We start from the raw sequence: 22,625 nt of genomic DNA on the forward strand, positions 1-22,625 counted from the left end.
GTCAGAACGGAATGATCTACTAGAGGTCTACTGTGATTAATGTACATCCATTCATTTAACACACAACGAGTGCCTCCTATGCCCAAGGCCTTGGGCTAGGCATCACGAGGGATACACTGTCCTTGATCGCAAGAAAAACACATACTTGATGGGCAAGTAAGACAAGAATATAAATGCTACATTCCTCAGCAGAAAGTGCTTTAAGTACCAGAAAACAGATTCCAGTAAAGCATTGTGGGGACAGAGAGGAGGGAGGAATCCAATTAGAAGAGTGGATGAAAAGTCAGCTGAAAGGGGGACCGAGGGACTGAGGCAATTCGGACAAGGGAAGGGCATTCCAGGTGGAGGAAAACTTCTCAGAGGGTGCATTTGGCTGAAAGATAAAGTGAGGACGGGCTGCGAGACAGGGCTGGGAGAGGCGAGCTTGGGGAGGGCTTGAGAAGGCCCCTCACACTGCAGGAGAGGCACCGCTGTGTTTCACGACACAGCAGCTGCTTGGAAATGGAAAAGAAGGGGAGGAAAGAGGCTCTGTCTGAGGCTGTGGTGTTGGTCTAGGAGAGATGTCACAAGGGCATAAATCAGGGGGTGGCAGAGGGTGTCATAAAGTTAATGAATGGGAAAACGGAAGACAGCTCAGTCTGACTGATGATACAATTTCCCTCTTCTCGACCGCCACTTGAAGATGCTGGGCGAAAAAGATAGGGCGCCACTGAACCAAGTGGGGAGTGTGAGGCTTGACTCTCGGACCCCTGAGTTGAGAAGCCAGCAGCTCTGGGTCCAGCAGACAGTTCAAAGGGAAGACAAGGACTCAGGTGGGAGGAGAAGATGGAGGGTAGAAATTTGGGGAAATAAAGAACAACTCAGTACTCTTCTATGTGTCTGGTCGTAGAAGCAACAATAATATCTGAATTATTATTATTATAAAAGGCCCTTTAAATTTTACAGCAAGCGTCGCCATGTAAACACAACCTGTAACAAACCCACCTTTTTTTTTTTTAAATGATTGTAAGAGATTGGGAAAACACAGGTAGGCTTACCTTCTCATAGTGAGTTTCCATGCACAAGAAGATGGTGTACGCTGTTAGACAAGCCAGGCAGCCTTCCAGATACGACTGGCCCCCAAGCTTCTCGGCTTCGGCATAAAGGTTATTTAGGGTCCGAACTGTTTCTTCAAATTGCTGCCGATCAATCTGTACAGAAAAAAGAATTTTAAAATAAGTTTTGAAAAAAAAAAAGATGAACACGTCACTCCTGCTTGCGATCCCTAATTAGGTCACTGTCTTGTCGTTTTTTATCTGTCGGCAAACAAATTTTAGGTGATTAAATCTGGATCTAAGTTGCTGAAATTGGTTAATGTTTGTTTAGTTCCATCTTTCTTTTGGACGCTGTGTTATGTCGAGGTTCAAAAGGGTGTCTCCTGATCCTCTGTGCAAAATCACAAGTGACTTAATTAAATAACACAGTCCTTCCGGCCCTCCATTCTCCCACATTCACATTTACAGAGCTCGTACCTTCGGGTATCACCACAGGCCTTGGAGAAAGATGAGGAAGACATTGACTTGTCCTCACGGCATTTACAGTCGTGAGCGTAACAGACACGTAACAGGGAAAACACAAGGAGCCAAGAGAACACTGTCAGTGAGGCACGCGTGACGCATGTGGGGGACTCGAGGGGGGCGGCGCTCCCTGTACCTGGAAAGGGCAGGTGATCTTAAATCGTGGTCCCTAAATGCCGGCATCGACTTAGGCAAAAAAGGGGAGTAAGGACACTCTCGGCAGATCAAAAGAGGCAAACTCTGTATGATTTCCCATCTCTTTCATAGTAACTACTTGGTTACTAAGAGCTCACACTGGACAAGGCAAAGTCTCCCACTACCGCAGGGCTCCTCTCACCAAGGACGCCTGTCACCTTTTTCTAGTCCGTGACGTCATCACCTAGAATGAGTACTAACAGTACTGTCGTATCTCCTTTTCTCTGATCACCTGCTTTCACTTTCTTCTTCCAGGATCCCTTTCCTTTCTTCTTTTAACAGTACTGTGTCAATTTCAAATCTCCATGGGAATTTCAAGGCCCAAGGTAGAGCATTTCACCCAATTCTATCATTCTCGGTAGGTAACAAAGCCCAAGTTATCTGTCCTTACCCTCAGCCTGCTCTCACACAGTATCCCCCTTATTCCTAAAACTAATACCAACTTACATATTAATTCTTTCCTTTATGAAGGCTTTACGTAGAAACAGACTCAGAAAGAAACGCCAAGAACCTTAATATACACTTTGAGACAGAACATTTCCAAATTTCCAGAACATTTCCAAAGTTATGTTCCGAGGACATAATTCTTTGTTAACACATTACCAACCTTACGCTGTTACAAAGCCTTAAGGTAAGAGGCAGCTGCCTTGTCCTTCATGTGGAAAATGGTGAAGATTCAAAGAGCCAAAGGTGTGAAAATCTTAAAGTGGTGGTGACTCAACCTGCCTTCTAAAAGGAGCTACTTTAAATTTCCCAGAACAGGAGTGTTTCTGACGGGCGCTGGGTGGGTGGGGACAGAGCTGGGAGCCAGGGCCGCCACTTGAAGATGTGCTGTGTCACGAACGGTCACCTGGGAAACCTGTCACTATTCCCAGAACACAGTCTTAGAGGAGAGCTGCTCAGTGAACAAGTGTTGATGGTAAATTGTTGTCTACGCCTGGTTCTGCCAAAGTTAACGTCTTCCGTTTGTTCATCAGGAAAACCACGAAAGTCCAAATAACTGCAAACACTCACACCTGATTTATCTACAATGTTATGATCTGAGAAAGAAACTTCTCTGAATTATTTGTGTTTCTTTGGACAGAGTGATTAAAAACTAGGGGATCCAACCCAGAAACTTTTTTTTTTTTTTTGCCACACCAGGCGGTCTGAGTGATCTGTTTCCCAACCAGGGACTGAACCTGTGTCCCCTGCCTTGGAAGCGCTGAGTCTTAACTACTGGACTGCCAGGGAAGTCCCCAGCCCAGAAACATTTGATTTCTTTCCGATCTGGAATTACATATCCTACTAGAAACACTAATTCTTAAAAGTTATTCCAAGATTGCAATGCTTTACAGGATGAAGGCAAATCATAAACCACTTTTTAAAAAATTTAAAAATCCAAGGTGAAGACTTTTTTTTTCACAGTTTAATTAAAAAACAAACAAACAAAAAGATGGGAGTCCCCTGACAGTCCAGTGGTTAGGTCTTGGCACTTTCACTGCCAAAGGCCCCAGTTCAATCCTTGGTTGGAGAACTAAGGTCCTGCATGCTGTGCAGTGGAGCAAAAAAAGACAGTTAAAAAAAAAAGTCAAGAGTTTCTTGGAAAGGTTTAAAAGAATCACGACAGGCAGCAGTAAAGCCGAGGACACACAACATGAAGGGGTCTACAGGGCAACCCTGGCCTTGCTCTCATGCCCTGCAGGCTCTATGAACCATGGCTGTCGGCGCGCCCCTCTGGGTACCTGGTCACTGACAGAGCAGCTACACTGACATCTGGAGGTATGTCAAGTTGGAGCTATTTGGACCAATAAACAGTTGCAGTCTGAATGGAAATAGGAGTCAGGCTCATCTCCCCAGAATTTTTGTTTCGTGTTGAACTACCTGCCGAAAGCATCAGGCTGAAGCTTATCAAAGGTAACGAGTCAAAGGTAATTTCTACTGACCGGCTGTAGAGACATAGTTTTAAAGGGATGCAGGGAACAAATGCCTCAATTATAGCTCACTCACTTCTCTTTCTGCCCACACCAAGGGTGCCTACGATGTCTGTATGCTGGCGAAAGTTAAGAATCGAGGTTTCCTTTAAAGAAATGTCCTGGCGACAAAGCGCTTACACATCAAAGTATTACGTTCTCAGAGGCAGTGAGAAAGTAAACTTGTTAACACACAGAACTTGTTCTTACTCCCAAATTAAAGGGTACAAATGTGTGTGTGTTTAATGCTTTAAAGTCATACAAAACAGCTGTATGTTTATTTCTCCCTCTATTACATTGCCAAGTACGACGTTCTCACAAAGGGAAACTCAGCCTCAGTGGCAGCGCAATCAGTACAATTTCTAGGTTAAACAGTAGAGAAACAAAGAAAGAAACCTTTCAATTTTCCATCAAACAAAGCAAGGAAAATTTAAACCTATAATTTAAATTTAACCTCAACACACTTTAAAAAAAAAAAAAAAATCAAAGCTTTCCCAAACAGTTTAAAGTATAAGCTAGTGTTTTAACCCAAACATTTAAAAAGAAAAAAAAAAAATTTCAAGGGTAGCTCAGCTGATAAAGAATCTGTCTGTAATGCAGGAGATCTCAGTTCAATTCCTAGGTCAGGAAGATCCCCGAAGAAGGGACAGGCTACCCACTCCAGTATTCCTGGGATTCCCTAGTGGCTCAGATGGTAAAGAATCTGAGTGCAATGTGGGAGACCTGGGTTCGACCGCTGGGTTGGGAAGAGCCCCTGGAGAAGGAAATGGCAACCCACTCCAGTATTCTTGCTTGGAGAATCCCCATGGACAGAGGAGCGTGGCGGGCTATAGTCCATGGGGTTGCAAAGACTCTGACACGACTGAGCAACTAAGCACACACACACACATAGTACTCAGAATCACAAGTGATGCTGGGCTACATGAAGTCAGAGAAACTAAAAGACTTCAGAATTTGGAAAGAGCAACTTCCTATAACCATCCGTGGAGTACTGTAACTGCACTCTTTCTGTATTCAGACTATAAAATAAAGGCTCCACCACACACAGAGTTGAAGGCTCATGTCTGATTCTGCATAAATGGACTTGGCTCAATTATGAGCTGGAAGTTTGACTTTTAAATCCTTTAAACAAAGCATCAAGTGACATCCAAATAAGTGTGGGGAAAAAAGAGTTGTTTACATTCTGATCTGAAAGCACATAAACAGTATTAAGTCAGAGTTTCCCTAAGAGACTTAAAAGTGAAACATTTGATCTATTTCATAAAAGTACTAAAAAATCCTGTTAACTGTAATGCTAAATTATTTAAAAAACCATATTCAGTAGCTCTAGCCAACAGGCAACTTGCTCAATTTCTATCTTCGCAAACCACCATGGAGGTGTCCAGCTAATGTCAGGCTGACTTATCTCATAATGTAGCGACAACAAACTGCAACATTTACAGGACATTTCACAAACAAACTAATCTACAAATCATCTTTATAAGGTGTGCTGGGTCCTTAATTTGCATTTAAAGAAACATATTTGGGCCACTAACTTGCTGAGCGTTCTAAATCAAGCCAAAGCACCCTGTCATTGATCTTTGTTGATTTTCCGACCTTGGCAATCAGGTAGAACGACCTACCCCTCCACGAGTTAATTTTAAATGACTGCTGCACATTGCTCCAGTACATGCTCATCGACACCTACCTACTCCACGGCCAGCACTTCACAGCTCAACACCCATGCCCAATCACCCCTGACTCCCTGCCCTCTTGTCAAAGAGGAAAGAACCACAAAATCTGCTCCCCTCTACCCAGAAGCTGACCTCTGAGCAGGAAACAGGTTCACCTTACAAACCTCAAGACCAAACAGTCGGTCTTTGGGTGTGTGAACACACCTAGGCACAAGAAGACACATACATAGGCTCACTTCGCTGCACCTTTACAGTAAGATCCAATGACCATTAATATTCTTTTTACTAAGTCTGAAGAAGGGGGAACACCCCTTCCTGAGCGCAAGACCGCCCAAAGGACCCACATTCTGATGACAGTTCTGACCCATAGGCCAACAAGTCGGATCCCAGCGACAATCAGCACGAGGAACTAGTTGAGGGCCTCGTTCTGAGATTATTTCCCTGTCCAGACCCATGCACTGCTCTGCGTTTTTCAAGGTTCGGAGAAGGCCTGTCTGCGCTGCCCAGCACAGCACGGAATAATAAACCAGCACAAGCGGCCGGACGCCCGTCACTCGAATGATGGTGATCTCTTTTGCGTGGTGAGGTTGGAGAATGCAGCTTACACAACACGCGGAGGTGGGTGGCCTGGAGGGTCAGGAATCAAGTGCCTCATCACTGTGGTCACTAACCTGGGGTGGGTTGGGGAGGACGGCAGCGTACCGATTCAGGGCCCGGCCATTATCATCAGGTCTTCCGGCCCGGCGGCTTGGCCTCATTCCTCCTGCTCCCAACACCGGGTCTTCCTTACCAGCCCCCTCCGGGCACAGCCCTGGCCCAGGCCCCTGCTGTGCCCGGCCCCTCCCGGACCCGCACCCCGCCGTCGCCCCGGCTGCGTACCCGGTTTTCCAGCTCCGCGGGGAACTTGGTCTGGAACTGACAGCGGGTGCCACTGCTGTAGTCTCGCTGAATGAAGACCTTCCCGGACACCGGCGCCTGCTGCGGCCTCATGGCGAGGACAGGACGGGCCGCGCTGCGGGTTCGGGGGACACCAACCACAGTCATACCCCCGGCCTGGAACCAGTACTCCGGCCCGCCAGCCCCACAGACCCGCCCAACGCCCAGAGCGGCCCAAGGCCTCCCGGCCCCACTCTCCTTCACCCATGCTGGCACCACGGCCCTTCAGCTCCCTCCCCGGCCCAGGCCCAGCGCCCCCCCATAGCCCGGTTCGGCCCGGGAAACACGAACCCGCCTCCTCTGCCCTCCAGCTGCTGTCGCAACGCTTACGCCGCCACTTACGTCCTGCCGCAAAAGGCCTCTTTTTTTTCAACCCCCCCCGCCCCTCTGCTCGAACACCTACCTCAAGTCTAGGACCCACCCTCTCCTCCGGCCGTAAAGCGATCCTGTCGAGACTGCGCGCTACCGTGCGGGGACGCGCTGTGGGCGGGGCCCGGGCGGACTCCGCCCCCTGCCCTGCCTGTAAGAGTCCGACTGGAAGGAAGAGCCCGGGCGGGCCTGCGGGGCGGGGCCGGGGGCGGGGTCTCACACCCGGGGGCGGGGCCGCGGGATCCGCGCGGTCTGGCGGCGTGGAGAACCGTCAGACTGAGCTCACCAGGGGATGCTTGGCCTGTAGGCTGGGGATTTCTGCCCTGTGTCCTTTCCCTGCTGTGTCATTTCCTCGTTCATCGTGGGGACTGAGTTTCTAATCACTGACTGTAAGGTTTTATTTTCGCTTTTGATTGGAACTCTCACCTTACACGTGAGAAACCGCTCAACCTTACAAAACAAACCACTCACACGCACCCCCTCCCCCAGCTTTCCTGGAGGTGTTGTCTTTTCCTTCCACCCCAAAGATTTTCATCTAGCACCCCAGCCTCTGCCCCTCGGGTGACCTGAGAGGCTTGTGTGGGCCCTTGGCGCCCTCCTCGAGCTCAGCATACCTTTGCAAGGCAGCCACAGAAGGCACTGGTGTGCCTGGCTGATACACTATTCCACCTTATCCTCTGTTTTGATTTCCCAGGTTTCAGTTACCACCTCTCCCCCCAGTCAACTTCAGTCTGAAAAGATGAAATGGAAGTTTCCAGAAATAAACAATTCATGTTTTAAATTGTGTGCCTATTCCGAGTCAGTTCAGTTTGGTCGTTCAGTCCTGTCTGACTCTTTGCGACCCCGTGGACAGCAGCCCGCCAGGCCTCCCTGTCCATCACCAACTCTCAGAGCTTGTTCACATTCATGTCCATCAAGTCGGAGATGTCATCCAACCATCTCATCCTCTGTCATCCCCTTCTCCTCCTGCCCTCAATCTTTCCCAGCATCAAGGTCTGTTCCAACAAGTCAGTTCTTCATATCAGGTGGCCAAAGTATTGGAGTTTCAGCTTCAGCATCAGTCCTTCCAATGAACATTCAGGACTGATCTCCTTTAGGATGGACTGGTTGGATCTCCTTGCAGTCCAAGGGACTCTCAAGAGTCTTCTCCAATACCACAGTTCAAAAGCATCAATTCTTCAGTGCTCAGCTTTCTTTATAGTCCAACTCTCACATCCATACATGACTACTGGAAAAACCATAGCTTTGACTAAATGGACCTTTGTTAACAAAGTAATGTCTCTGCTTTTTAACATGCTGTCTAGGTTGGTCATAACTTTTCTTCCAAGGAGCAAATGTCTTTTAATTTCATGGCTGCAGTCACCATCTGCAGTGATTTTGGAGCCCTCCAAAATAAAGTCTCTCACTGTTTCCATTGTTTCCCTGTCTATTTGACATGAAGTGATGGGACCAGATGCCATGATCTTAGTTTCTGAATGTTGAGTTTTAAGCTAACTTTTTCCACTCTCCTCTTTCACTTTCATCAAGAGGCTCTTTAGTTCTTCTTCGCTTTCTACCATAAGGGTGGTGTCATCTGCATATCTGAGACTATTGATATTTCTCCCAGCAGTCTTGATTCCAGTTTGTGCTTTGTCTAGCCTGGCGTTTCTCATGATGTACTCTGCATAGAAGTTAAATAAGCAGGGTAACAATATACAGCCTTGATGTACTCCTTTCCCGATTTAGCGTGATGAAATCTCTTGCTGTTGGCTCCATCTCTTTGGGATTTCCCAATCATCCACCTCCACCACTGACATCCAGTCAATGACACAATCATGATCCAGGGTTACCTGAAAGAGACGATCCTCTGACCTAGTGTCAGAAGTTAATTCAGCCTAAGGCTATATCACAATGCCTACTTCATTCACCTCACTTCCTCTCCTCACATAGGCACTTCATCATCTCTCATGATCACAAGAGAAGGGTGAGTACAGTACAATAAGATATTCTGAGAGACCACATTCGCATAATTTTCATTACAATATACTATCATTTGTTCTATTATTATTAGTTGGGGCTTCTTTGGTGGCTCAGACAGTAAGGAATCTGCCTGCAGTGAGGGAGACCCAGGTTCGATTCCTAGGTCAGGAAGATCCCCTGGAGAAGGGATTGGCAACCCACTCCAATATTCTTGCCTGGATAATTCCACAGACAGAGGAGTCTAGCAGGCTTTGGGGTCACAAAGAGTAGGACATGCGGACACGACTGAGCACTGAACACTTTCACTTTCATTGTTATTAGTCATTGTTGTTAATCTCTTACTGAGGCTAATTTATAAACTAAACGTTATCATAGGTATGTGTGTGTAAGGAAAAAACAGAATCTGTGGGGTCTGGTACTATCTTCAGTTTCAAATATCCACAGAGCGTCTTGGAATGAATCCCCTTGGGTAAGGGGGACCACTGTATAACTTGTTAGTACCACTCTCTAATACTGTCTAATATATATTTAAATATTTTTCCTATTGTATTTTAAAAACAGCTTTCAGTTCTGTCCAGTCGCTCAGTCGTGTCTGACTCTTTAAGATCCCATGGACTGTAGCATGCCAGGCCTTCTGTCCATCACCAACTCCCGAAGTTTACTCAAACTCATGTCCATCTAGCCGGTGATGCCATCCAGCTATCTCATCCTCTATCGTCCCCTTCTCCTCCTGCCCCCAATCCTTCCCAGCATTAGGGTCTTTTCCAATGAGTCAACTCTTCGCATGAGGTGGCCAAAGTATTGGAGTTTCAGCTTCAACATCAGTCCTTCCAATGAACACCCAGGACTGATCTCCTTTAGGATGGATTGATTGGATCTCCTTGCCGTCCAAGGGACTCTCAAGAGTCTTCTCCAACACCACAGTTCAAAAGCATCAATTCTGTGGCTCTCAGCTTTCTTTATGGTCCAACTCTCACATCCATACATGACCACTGGAAAAGCCATAGCTTTGACTAGACGGACCTATGCTGGCAAAGTAATGTCTCTGCTTTTTAATATGCTGTCTAGGTTGGTCATAACTTTTCTTCCAAGTTAGGGAAGAAAAAATAGCATACAATAAACTGAAGGTATTTAAAGCAGACAAATTGAAAAGTTCTAAGTTACCGACTGTGTATACGGCTGTGAAACCATCAATCAAGATAGAGAACATTCATCGCTTTCAAGTTCCCAGAGTTCCTTTGTAATCCCTCCTTCCTGCCCCTCCCCAGTCTCGTTCCCCAGGCAGTGATCTGGTCCCTTAGTTCAGGAGTCCCCAACCCCCTGTTAAGAACCAGGCTGCACAGCAGGAGGTGAGCTTCATCTGCTGCTCCCCATCACTGGCATTACTGCCTGAATCATCTGCCCCCACTCCAGTCCATGGAAAAATTGTCTTCCATGAAACTGGTCCCTGGTGCCAAAAAGGGTGGGGACCACAGCCTCAGTTTGCATTTTCTTGAATTTCATATGGAATGAATCCTACAATGTGTACTTTTTGTCTGGCTTCTTTCTCATACGCTGATTATTCTGTAATTCACCTGTTGTGATGTCAAGAATTCATTCCTCTTTGTTGCTGGATCACATTCCACTGTATGGATACATTGTATGGGTAGCTTGTTATTCACTCTTCTGTTGATAGGCATTTGAATTGCTTCCTGTTTTGGGCTATTAGATGTGAAGCTGCTGTTGGACATTCGTCTGCAAGTCTTTGTATAGATATATGTTTTCATTTCTCTTGGGTAAACACCTAGGAATAGAATATCTGGATCGTGGATAAGTATATGTTTAACTTTTTAGGAACCTGCCAAACTGTTATCCAAAGTTGGTTGTATCATTTTACATCCACCAGCAGAGGATGAGAGTTTTAGTTTCTCCACATGCTTGCCAACACTTGGGTTGTGGTATCTCCTTGCGGTTATAACTTTAGTTTTTCTCTGACTAACGATTCTGAACATCTTTTCATGTATTTATTTGCCATTCATACATCTTTTTGATAATGTATCTGTTCAAATCTTTTGCCATTCTTTATTTGTGGCTGTTTTCCTATTATTGAGTTTTAAGAGTTATTTATATATTTTAGAGAAAAGTCTTATATCAAACATACAGTTTACAGTCATTTTTCCCGTATTCTGTGGCTTGCCTTTCTAATCCCTTAACACATCCATGGATTTAGGGGGATTAGGCTGTGGACATCCTGAGAAGGGCACACTATCCTGCCTACCACAGGTATGGAGTGAAGTTCATTTTTTCCTTCCATATGGTTATCTAATTGTTCTAGTACCATTCCGTGGACAGACTCTCCTTTCTCCACTGCATTGCCTTTGTGTTAAAAATCAGTTTTTTTCAAATATTGTATATTAACACATATATGTGGAATCTGGGGAAATGGTACAGATGAACCTATATGCAGGGCAGGAATAGAGAGGCAGATGTAGAGAACGGACTTGTGGACACAGCGTGGGAAGAAGAGGGTGGGACGAATTGAGAGGGTCGCACTGAAACATGTACACTGCTGCTGCTGCTGCTGCTGCTAAGTCGCTTCAGTTGTGTCCGACTCTGTGTGACCCCATAGACGGCAGCCCACCAGGCTCCGCCATCTCTGGGATTCTCCAGGCAAGAATACTGGAGTGGGCTGCCATTTCCTTCTCCAGTGCATGAAAGGGAAAAATGAAAGTGAAGTCGCTCAGTCGTGTCCGACTCTCAGCGACCCCCTGGACTGTAGCCTACCAGGCTCCTCCGTCCATGGGATTCTCCAGGCAAGAGTACTGGAATGGGGTGCCATTGCCTTCTCCGAACATGTACACTACCATATGTGAAACAGCTAGTGGGAAGTTGCTCTTTAACACAGGGAGTCCAACCCAGTACTCTTTGACAATCTAGAGGGATGGGATGGGGTGAAGGGTGGAGGAGAGGTTCAGGAGGGAGGGGACATGTATATATTTATGGCTGATTTGCGTGGTTGTATGGCACAAGCCAACACAACTTTGTAAAGCAATTATCCTCCAATTAAAAACAAATCAGTTGTGTGTGTGCCTGTGTGGTACTGGATTTTGTATTCTGTTTCATCATCTGATCTTGTTGCACACTAAATTGCTATTAGTGTTTGTCTGTGATGTTAATGCTTCCTTACTGACTCAGTAAGATCTCTTGGGAGTTGCTTTCCTACACACTCAGTGTTTATAGTTGGGAACACCCTAAAACAGGCAAAACAGTCTCCACCTTCAAACCTCCGTTTAGTGGAGTAAACAAAGAAAACAGTTTTCATACATGGTGTAAAAGGGTAATATTTTTGGAACTATTTCTTAGCGAGCCTGCCTGGGGGAAAGCACAACTCAACTCTTGATGCCTGGAAAGAAGAACCTGGTTGAGAGAAAGATTAAAGGACAATAAGTCAAACTGAATGCCTACCCCCTTCACACACTCATGCATCTGTATTCTTTCAGAAAGAGCCTGCTGGGGGAGGGTAGGAGGTGTGGGGGAGATGTCCAGGATGTAGGGCAACTTGCTCACTGCTTCTCAAGGTTTAGACCGGAAGTCTTCTCTCCCAGCATTGAACCGGCCGCCAGAGCAACCCAGATGCTGCAAGTGGTGGATAAGGGATGGCCAAGGCTGGTGGGCCAGAGGTGGTGTTCCCAGTCTCCTGTTTTGGGTCTGCGCCTGTGACTGGGGGAAAGTCCTCTGTGGAAATGCCCAGAGATCCAGGCACATGGAAGAAGCCTGGAATGGGGATGAAGAGGCTGCAAGTATGAGGGCCTTTTGGCTGGGCTGGCAATCTTCTACATTCTTGCCAGCGTGATGCTTCAAAGAACTGTGTGTGACCAACTATATCTCAGCAATTAGCAGCACAAGATGCCCAGAGACTAGGCAGGGCAAGCTAGAGGATGCCAGAGCAAGAACCCAGCTCTCCTTCCTCCAAGGCAGAGTGTTATGCAAACTCTGTAGATCTTGGGTTTCCTCCAGGAGAAGGAGGAACTCATAGTTGACTGCACTTAAAACCCAACCCAGGAGGGAAAACATACTTGGAAGGGAAGTTTTCATGAATAGACAACTTTAAGGTTTCCCTCTGCTCTTGCTACAAAGTTGGAATATAGAAAATAAAGAGAAAATAAACTTTTATTTCTTTAAGCCACCTATCACAGCCTCTAAATTTCACCTCTTACAGCCAGCACGGTAAAGTTATTCCCAAAAATGTAAAATCTGATCGTCCGTGTGAATAGGAGTTAGCTGAGAGAGGTGGGCTTTTTCCTACCCTTGTTTTTGGTACCAATGAAAGAAGGCTGAGAACTGAAGAATTGATGCTTTCCAATTGTGGTGCTGGAGAAGACTCTTGAGAGTCCCTTGGACGGCAAAGAGATCCAACCAGTCCATCCTAAAGGAAATCAGTCCTGAATATTCATTGGAAGGACTGATGTTGAAGCTGAAACTCCAATACTTTGGCCACCTGATGTGAAGAACTGACTCATTGGAAAAGACCCTGATGCTGGGAAAGATTGAAGGCAGGAAGAGAAGAGGATGACATAGGATGAGATGATTGGATGGCGTCACCGACTCAATGGACATGAGTTTGAGCAAACTCTGGGAGATGGTGAAGGACAGAGATGCCTAGTGTGCTGCAGTCCATGGGGTCTCAAAGAGTTGGACATGACTTAGTGACTGAACAACAAGATTGGGGTTGAAGTTCTAACTAAATACAGCTGTTCCTAGTATCCACGGGGAATTGTCTCTCCCTTGGATACCAAAATCCATGGATACTCAAGTCCCTTACATAAAATAGTGTGGTACAGCTGGCCCTCTGTGTCTGCAGGTACCACAGGTTAGTGGAATCCGAGGATGCAGAATCTGGGAATATGGAGGGCTCACTGTATTTACTCAGATAAAAGTGTGCCCATGGAATTGCTCTTCTCCCATTGAGACTGGTTAAGACTCAATTGATATACTTTTACCAAGTGGCTCCCAAGCTGTTTTTCTGCCCTGATGCACCTGATGGGTGACAATCACATTGATGAAACACTTCCATAGACATGGCTAGACAAAGACTGTGGTACAGAGGAAAAGTTTCCATTTCTATCAGTCTTCATTCTCTTCCTCCTTCCTTTACTTTTCTTCCTCCTTCTTCTCCTCCTCCTTTTTTTTCTCCCTCTTTCTTCATTCTTTGGTTGTTTTACTACTGGTGGTAATATTGTTTAGTTGCTAAACTGTGTCTGACTCTTTTGCAACCCCGTAGACTATAGCCCGACAGGCTCCTCTGTCTATGGGATTTCTCAGGCCAGAATACTGGAGTGGGTTGCCATTTCCTTCCCCAGGGGATCTTCCTGACCCAGGGATCAAAACCGTATCTCCTGCACTGCGGGCAGATTCTTTACTGCTGAGCCACCAGGAAAGCCCTGTTGGTAATGAGTGGTTTAGAATGACCCCAACCTAGTCTCTGTGTTTAGCATATTTTGGAATTCTGTAGCCTGGGTCGGGAAGATCCCTGGAGTGGGGAATGGCAACTTGCTCCAGTATTTTTGCCTGGAGAATTTCATGCACAAAGGAGACTCCGGGCCACATTTCAAGGGGATGCAAAGAGTCGGACATGATTGAGCGGCTGAGCACAGCAGCAGCACTGCTAATACAAAGTCAGTTTGAGCTTTCAAAGAAAGCTATAGCCATGGCATGGAAATGCCCTTGAAAAATTATCTACAGACTTTCCTGGCAGTCTAGTGATTAGGACTTGGCTGTTTCATGGCCGTGGGACTGGGTTCAATTCCTGGTTGCGAAACCAAGACCCACAGGCTGCATGCTATGGCAAAAAAAAAAAGAAGGAAAATGATCTTAACAATTCCCTTGCCTTGTGGCAGACACACCAATGGTAGACTTCTAAGGACTTCAGGAAAAAGTTCACAAACTTTCACACAGTGACCTTTTAACATCTAACCCTTCCGATTCAAGCTGGCTTTCTGTGCACTCTCAGTGGTCATAGTCAAAGGCTTGCACTCTCTGCCCCAGAAGGTGCGCACAGGCGGCCCGCCGTGGGTGGGGCGTGAATTGGTGTGTGGAGGACTAGGGGTGCCCAGCTGCGGAAACCCACAAGCTGACGTTCCCCATCGCTCACGAACAGGCTTCCTAATGGGTCCGCATCCCTCTGAGGCCCTCCGAGGGCCCTGGATGATCCCAAGTCGTGTGGCACACTTCCGTCTCCTGGGTGGGGTTTCACACAGCTGGGGAAACAGGTGCTTACTCACCTTCACTTTTTCCCTGTGGGAGAAATCAGAGGCCCCAAAGCTTTCTCCTGGCACTTTCCTGTGCCACCTTGGGGGCGGAGGATAACGTGGATGAAGGAAGGTGTTCTCATCTCCTCTTCAATATGTCCAATACAGGATTTTTTTCTTAATATGTATATTTTATTGAAGTATAGTTGACATGCAGTGTTTCAGGTGCACAGCAAAGTGATTCAGTTATACATATATTAATTTTGAAATTATTTTCCACTGTAGATTATTATAAGATATTGACTATAGTTCCCTGCTGTATACAGTAAACCTTTGGTGCTTGCTGCATATCTGTTTTCTTTTTTTTAATTAGAAATCTAACCTTCTAGTCATGCTAAATCAAACAAGCAGAATCAGAATGTCATAAATTTTTAGTTAGGCAAAAATTCATAAATTTTCTAAAATATATATATTACACATATTGTTTATATATATGTATACAAAAGCTTTATTATGCTTGATAAAGGTTTGAGAAGGAACAAAAAAAAGAGATGGAGAAATTGGAAAACATAAACTAAATGAAAAGGGGCACTGAATATGAAACAGAAAAAGTCCACTTGTTCTTAAACATGGCTGCTCATTAGAAACATATCTGGAGCTCTGGAGATTGAAAAAAACAATACTAGGCATTTATGTTTTTCAAAAAATTCCAAAATAATTCTGATATGCATCTGGATTTTGCAAAAGATTACAGATTTTTCTATTCAATCGTAGTTTTGGTGATATAGAGTTCTATTATTTTTCTGTTGGCCAATCATGGTATAATGGGATTAAGTGAGTAATAGTTACATAATCACAACAGTAAAAGATGTTTATTGGTTTTCACAATCAATAGCCAGACAAAAATATATATAAATACAGTTACAATATTGGATTTTTAAAAATTATGTATGTATTTATTTCTGGCTGTGCTGGGTTTTCGTTGCCTGCACGGGCTTTCTCTAGTTGTGCTGAGCAAGGGCACAGCACAGGCTTCTCACTGCAGTGACTTCTCTTACTGTGGAGCGCAGGCTCCAGGGCACTTGGCAGGGTAGCTGTGATGCCCGGGCCTAGTTGCTCAGTGCCATGTGGGGTCTCCCCAGAGCAGGGATCCAACCTGTGTCCCCTGCATTGGCAGGTAGACTCCTATCCACTGTACTACCAGGAAAGTCCCCAGTACTGGATTTTTTTTTACTCCCACAGTGTGCTGGAATGTCTCAGCTGAACTCCTGAACTTTCACCAAAATGCTCTTCTCCATGAGAAATGATCAAAATTAGTGTTCTTTGTAAGAAAGATGGTAGAAAACTCCTATTCCTTTATTTTTCTGACATCAGTTCTCTGCCACAGGTAATTTAGAGTAACTCAAAATTCATTCTGTAAAGCAATTTAAGACTCAGCAGCGGTTATTGCCTGGGCCCTGGAATCCCTAAATGTAAAGTCTGGCAGTAGATCTGTGCACTTCCCGAGGGCCGGGCTGGGTAAGATGGCTGTCTACAGCACCATCCTATGTGCAGCCACAGAGCATGGCTTGGAACCACCCAAAGGCTTCTGTAAGACTGAAAGTTTGGTGATACTGCAAATGACAGACAATCATTTTTTTATGTTACAATATTTAATTGATTTATTTTAAAATAAATCAACCTTTGTTTGGTGTATGCCATCCATTAGACCCTTAATAATCTTCTTGGTTATCACGTCAGCTGTCTTGGTATCTAAGTGTTTGTGTTCAAGTGACCCTTACTGTACTTAACATCCAGTATTAAGGAGCCAACAGCAGTGATGCTGGCAATTCGGATCTGCCAAAGAGAAGCTGTAAAGTGCTTCTTTTAAGCGAAAAGGTAAAAGTTCTCTACTTAATAAGGAAAGAAAAAAATCATATGCTGAGTTTGCTGAGACTTATGGTAAAAAGAAATCTACCTGTGATATTGTGAAGAAGGAAAAAGAAAGTCAGGCTAGTTTTGCTGTTGCACTTCAAACTACAATGGCCATGGTGTGTGCTGTTTAGTTAAGATGGGAAAGGTGTTAAATTTGTCCAGTAACATATTTTGAGATGAGAGAGAAAGAGAGACTACCTTCATAGGACTTTCTTTACCAAAAATTGTACTATTTTATTTTTAGTTATTGTAGTTAACCTCTTATTGTACCTAACTTATATATTAAGCTTTATCATCGATTTGTATATACAGGAAAAAATATAGTATGTATAGGGTTTGGTACTAGCTGAGGTTTTAGGCATCTACTGGGGGTCTTGAAAGGCATTCCCCAGCAGATAAGAGGGGACCACTGTCATCTGAATTAGATACCATCTGTGATCCATGGACTTATGCTAGCTCTAAATGATTACTTTATTCTTTTGTATCTTTTCAAAAGACCTTTAGTGTTTTAAGGGACCGAAGTCAAGCTATTGGTATCTAGTCTTGAAGGTTCACTTGTTTCTCCTTTTTGAAACTTGAGTACACAGTCTATGTCTAGTTTCTTTGAACCCTATATGTTTATCTTATTACTCTGTCCATAATAAATTCTCAAGAAATGATTCGACAATGAATTCAGCCAACAAATATATACTGAGCACTTACTCGCAAGAGCTGAAGATGAAGTGGTGAACAACGCAGGCAATAAGATCTATTAAAACTCAATGCTTGTGGGCACCAGAGGGTGGGGGAAGGGAGATCACAGCAGGTAGATAAGCTTGAAGGAGGAGACGGGGTTCAACAGATGGAGCGCTAATAGGATATCCTAGCCCTGTGTCAGGGAATGATGAGTTTGCATAGTGTGATGGTTAATTTTATGTCAACTAGACTGGGCCAAGGGATGCCCAGATAGCTCGGTGTGTGTGTGAAGGTGTTTCCGGGAAAGACTAGCGCTTGAATGGGTGGAAAGAACACGGCAGGTGGTCCTTCTCCCAGTGGGTGGGCATCACTCAGTCCACTGCAGGTCTGAACAGAACAAGGCAGAGGAAGGTTGAGTAAACTCGCTGCCTGACTGATTGGGCTTCAACGTTGACCTTGTCCTGATCTCAACACGGCTTATTCTCAGGACTTTAGACCCAGACTGGAATCTATACCTTTGACTCCCCGGCTCTTGGGTCTTCAAACTGCATCACCAGCTTTCCTGGGTCTCGAGCTTGCAGAGAGCAGACTGTGGAACTCAGCCTCCACTCTTCATGTGTAAGAGTCTCTTTATATGTAAATCTGCCTGTCTGTCTTTCTGTCTGTCTATCTGTTTTTCTGTTTCTCTCTGTCTCTCTGTCTGTCTCTATATATGTATATGTTTTAGGTTGGCCAAAAAGTTTGTTTGAGTTTTTCTGTACCATCTTATGGAAAAACTGGAAAGAACGCTTTGGCCAACCCAATGTACGTGTGTCTGTATATATGTACGCATTGTTTCTTGGGAGAGCTCTGATAACTGATATACCCGGAATGACTAGAGCTTGCCGTCTCCCTAGGTGAGGGCATGGTGGGAGTGGGAATAAAAGATCTTTAACAGACTGGAGAGATAGTGGTAAAAACCGTACATCCTTCTACACCCTCCTGTATTGTCTGCTTTTCTTCAAAATAAATGAACCAGTTCCCTTTCTCTTGTATGATACAATCTCTTTTCCAAAGCTTCAGCCTTTTTGTATGACTTTCGGAACCTCCTGGTGTTTAGAATTAGAGATAGGACTCCAGGAAGAGCATTTGTCTGTGCTGAAGATAATCAGAAAATAGCCTTTAGTCCTTTTCTTGTAAACTCTATTTTTTTTTTTTCTGATCAGAACAAAGTAAGCTTTTCAATATGGGATCCTATTCTGTATCACTGACTCATGTTCAACTTTTGACCCAGGGATCATTTTCAGCCTTGCTTACAGGCAGCTTTCTGTGCTGCAGTTTTTTTTCCTCTTCAGCTACCATCCCTCCTGGGCTTTGATCTGTTCGAGACTGACTGCTTTCTCCAAGGTCCTTCATCAAGATTTGAACTGCAAGGTGTATTTATGCTAAAGAGATTTGAAACTGTCCTCCCGGCCAAACTCGTGTTGCTAACCAAGCCCCTGGTTTCTCCAACACTGCTTTTGGTTGTTCCCTCCTAAAGTATCGAGGCAGGCTGGATGGGAAGATTAGACCGGTTTTCTTAGTTTTTTGTTCCTTGTTTCCAGGGTGCACTCACACGATGGACAGAACTCCAAGGAGCATTGTCTCTTTGTGTTGACGCATTTGAACACAAGCTAGCTTCTGTTTCAGAAGCTTGCCTGCCTTTACTCGATTTTGAGATACCGTTATTAACCTCCCTGAGCTGACAGCGTCTGTTCCTTCCCATTTAAATCCCACCATCCGAAGCCACATGCGCCCCAGTTTCAGAAAGCAGGCTGAACAGATGCCTAACAGTCGTCATGAAAGAGCTGTTCTCGCCTGCACTTTTGTTTCTTTCATTGTGAAGAAGGAGAGTGGATTCAACAATGCCATTAACAGGAGTGCTTTGCCTTTATTGTTTGGGTTTATCACGCAGACCTCTCATGTCGGAAGTGGCTGGTGGTGGCAGGTTCGGAGATTTCAGACTCTCTTCACCAGCACAGCGCAGAATTGTAGAGCTGGAAGCAAGACTGGCTTTGTGGACGTGCAAACTGTGTGGTTGCCCATGGCTCAGTACTTACCCGCTTGCCTGAACACTCTGCTCTTGCATCTTGAAGTTCTTCATTTTTGAACATGGGGGTCCAAATTTTCATCTACTCAAGGCTAAGAAGGGCTTCCCTTGTGGCTCAGCTGGTAAAGAATCTGCCTGTAATGAAGGAGACCTCGGTTCGATCCCTGGTTGGGAAGATCCCCTGGAGAAGAGAAAAGTTACCCACTCCAGTATTCTGGCCTGGAGAATTCCATGGACTGTATAGTCCATGGTGTCGCAAACAGCTGAACACGACTGAGCAACTTTCAAGGCAGGAAGAATAAGAGGGCCTCTGGTGGCACACACCATCACTTTCTTCCGTAGATGTGTCGACTGAAGAAAAATGCATAACCTACAGGTTGTGAGTTATCTTTTATTCAAGGAACTTACTGAGGACTGTAGCCTGGAAGACAGCCTCTCAGTGCTGAGCAATTATTCTCATGAGGAAAGGGAGGAGCCAGGATACAAAGGAGTTTTTGTTCAAAAAAACCCCACATAGTGGAACATCAAAGTGAAAGCCACTCAGTCGTTTGACTCTTTGAGACCCCCTGGACTGTGCCCTCCAGGCTCCTCTGTCATGGGGTTCTCCAGGCAACGATACTGCAGTAGGGGTTGTCATTTCCTTCTCCAGGGATCTTCCTGACCCAAGGTTTGAACCCAGGTCTCCTGTGTTGCAGACAGATTCAAAATAATCAAAAGATTATTGCTAATCACAAAAACAGACATCTCAAGTTAATGATTTTAGTGCTTTTATATGTATGGGAAGATGCAAGAATCTGGCTCATGGAAACTATCCTTAGAAATGCATCTTATCTGTGTAGGGCCAGCATCCTGCTTTTCTCCACACTGCATTTCCCTTGGGGCACACCATCAGGTGTGGCTATGGTGACTTGATGGCATTGTTTAATAAAGTGGCAGGAGACATCTGTGGACATCATCCACAAATGGTTAAGCTATCATCTCTCCATGGAACCTCATTCAGTGTGAATTTTGACAAAAGTTAAAAAAAAAGAAGACGTCTTCATCAAGAAGATGAAGACTTCATGTCCCCAAGAGGTCTTTTCAAGTCCACTGCAAGCTATGCCCAGTTTTCTTTTTTTTTAATTTTTAATTGATTTTTTAAATTTATTTGACTGTGTTGAGTCTTAGTTGTGGCATGTGGGATCTAGTCCCCTGACCAGGGGTCGAACCTGGGCCCCTTGCATTGGGAGCATGGAGTCTTAACCACTGGATCACCAGGAAAGTCCCCTGCTTGGTTTTCTTATAAAGGACAAATATTTGCCAGACATGAAGGATTAATAACTATAGTATCTTCAGAGTAATACACATTCCAGGGCATTGGCAAAATGAGAACTGAGGCTGTCAGAAAATTTAAGATTTTTTTTTTCCCTGAGAACAAGCATTGCTGAAGAAGAACGCATACTTAGTTCTTTGCTTTGGTGGGGGAGTAAAATTTCTCTGTTCTTGACATTTGGCCATTTGTTGTTCAATCGCTCAGCCGTGTCTGACTGTTTGCAATGTCCCATTTAGCCATGGAGACTCCTTTATAAAGGGGAGGAGCCGGACCATTCAGGGCTGGAATCGAATCAAGAGGGATGAATGAAGGAAGAATCCACCCCCACCCCACAAATAGAGAAGATGATGCCTTGGGCTTGGGGTGGACGCTGTTTGGGACAGCTACGTTACCGGCCATTGATTGAGTATGCTCTAGGATCCTCTCCACTTTCTAAACCACCTGCCCACATATGTTATTGAGCCCTGTCCTGTGTAAAGCACGGCACATTCATGCACCCGTGAACCTGTGGGTGATGCTGAACCCTGTAATTTCCGTATTGTTTGCCTATGTTTTTAGTTCTTTCACATAAGAATTGCATGATGTCCCTACTAAACTCCATCTTGCCCTTGAAAAATCAATCTCATTCATGCCTTGCCTGACGTAGTGAATCTCCTACATTTAACCAGCAGAGTTTCTACTTTGTCATTTTAGTTGCTGATAGGCAGGATCCTTTGAGTAACAGAGGTAAAAAGAAATCACTATGTAACCAAAGAAATGGCCCAAGGCCCTTCTACCCAAAATTAATCTGTATTGTTAGATATGCTGCTTTGATCTCATCCTCTTAGTCAGGAAACCACAACTGACAAAACAGCAATTTCTCCTTTTTTTTGTTTTTTGCCAAATTTTCAATATATTTTTTAATTGAAGTATAGTTGATTTACTATGTTCTGTTAATATCTGGTGCACAGCAAAGTGATTCAGTTATACATGTGTATATATATATATATATATATATATATATATATATATTCTGCTTTAAAATACTCCTTTCTATTATGATTTATCATAGGCTGTTGAATATAGTTCCCTGCGCTATATAGTAGGACCTTGCTGTTTATCCATCCTATGTATAATAGCTTACATCTGCTAACCCCAACCTCTCATTCTGTCTTTCCCCCAAACCCCTCTCCCTTGGCAACCACCAGTCTGTTCTCTATGTCTGTGATTCTGTTTCTGTTTTGTAGGTAGGTTTATTCGTGTCATATTTTAGATTCCACATGTAAGTGATATCATATGGTATCGGTCTTTCTCTTTCTGCCTTCCTTTCCTTAGCATGCTAATCTCTAGTTGCATCCTTGATGCTGCAAATGGCATTATTTTGTTCTTTTTTATGGCTGAGCAATATTCCATCATATATACGTACCACATCTTCTGTATCTAAAATGACAATTTCCTACTGGAGACATGTTGATATTCATGAATGTGTTAGCCTAGACTGATTTCTCTTTTTCCCAGGGCCTTAAAAGGCCTTGAAGGTTGTGAAGAAGTTTTCTTTCCATGGAGAAGTGTGGAAGTAGTTGGGGCGCAGGGAATAGCCCAAGGGAGCTCCTAGAGGTTTTCCTGGGTCCACGTGCTGCCCAAGGGCACAGGATGCCTGGGAAAGGCCCTGGCTAGGTCGTAGCGGGTACTAACTTGCGATGTCATCGACACTCACTGTTTTGCTGAGAGCTAGTCCAGGGCAGGACACTAGCCTGTGCTGTGCCCACTGTGCCAAGAAGTGTCCTTTCTTGGTAGCTGTCAGATAAGT

At 44.7% G+C, this 22,625-nt stretch overlaps 1 protein-coding gene across 7 annotated transcripts in view; it reads right to left on the bottom strand.

The window, feature by feature from the left end:
• Window positions 1–6,769, bottom strand: part of GOLGA7 (golgin A7) — a 16,913-nt gene extending 10,144 nt beyond the window's left edge. For 3 of the 7 annotated variants that reach the window (XM_081519244.1, XM_081519247.1, XM_081519250.1), the window contains exons 1-3: window positions 6,604–6,640; window positions 6,256–6,388; window positions 1,038–1,190 (exon numbers count right to left, since the gene is read on the bottom strand). In XM_081519244.1, the coding sequence (XP_081375370.1) occupies window positions 1,038–1,190; window positions 6,256–6,366 (264 nt within the window). In that variant the 5' untranslated portion in view covers window positions 6,367–6,388; window positions 6,604–6,640. Of the gene's footprint in view, window positions 1–1,037; window positions 1,191–6,255; window positions 6,389–6,599; window positions 6,641–6,715 lie in introns of those variants that run through there. The other 4 variants (XM_081519245.1, XM_081519248.1, XM_081519246.1 and 1 more) reach the window with 2 other exon arrangements.
• Between the last annotated feature and the right edge of the window lie 15,856 nt (window positions 6,770–22,625).

Source organism: Giraffa tippelskirchi, chromosome 8 (genome assembly GCF_054371585.1).
Source record: "Giraffa tippelskirchi isolate mGirTip1 chromosome 8, T2T-mGirTip1v1.2.pri, whole genome shotgun sequence".
NCBI classification, from domain to species: Eukaryota; Metazoa; Chordata; class Mammalia; order Artiodactyla; family Giraffidae; genus Giraffa; species Giraffa tippelskirchi.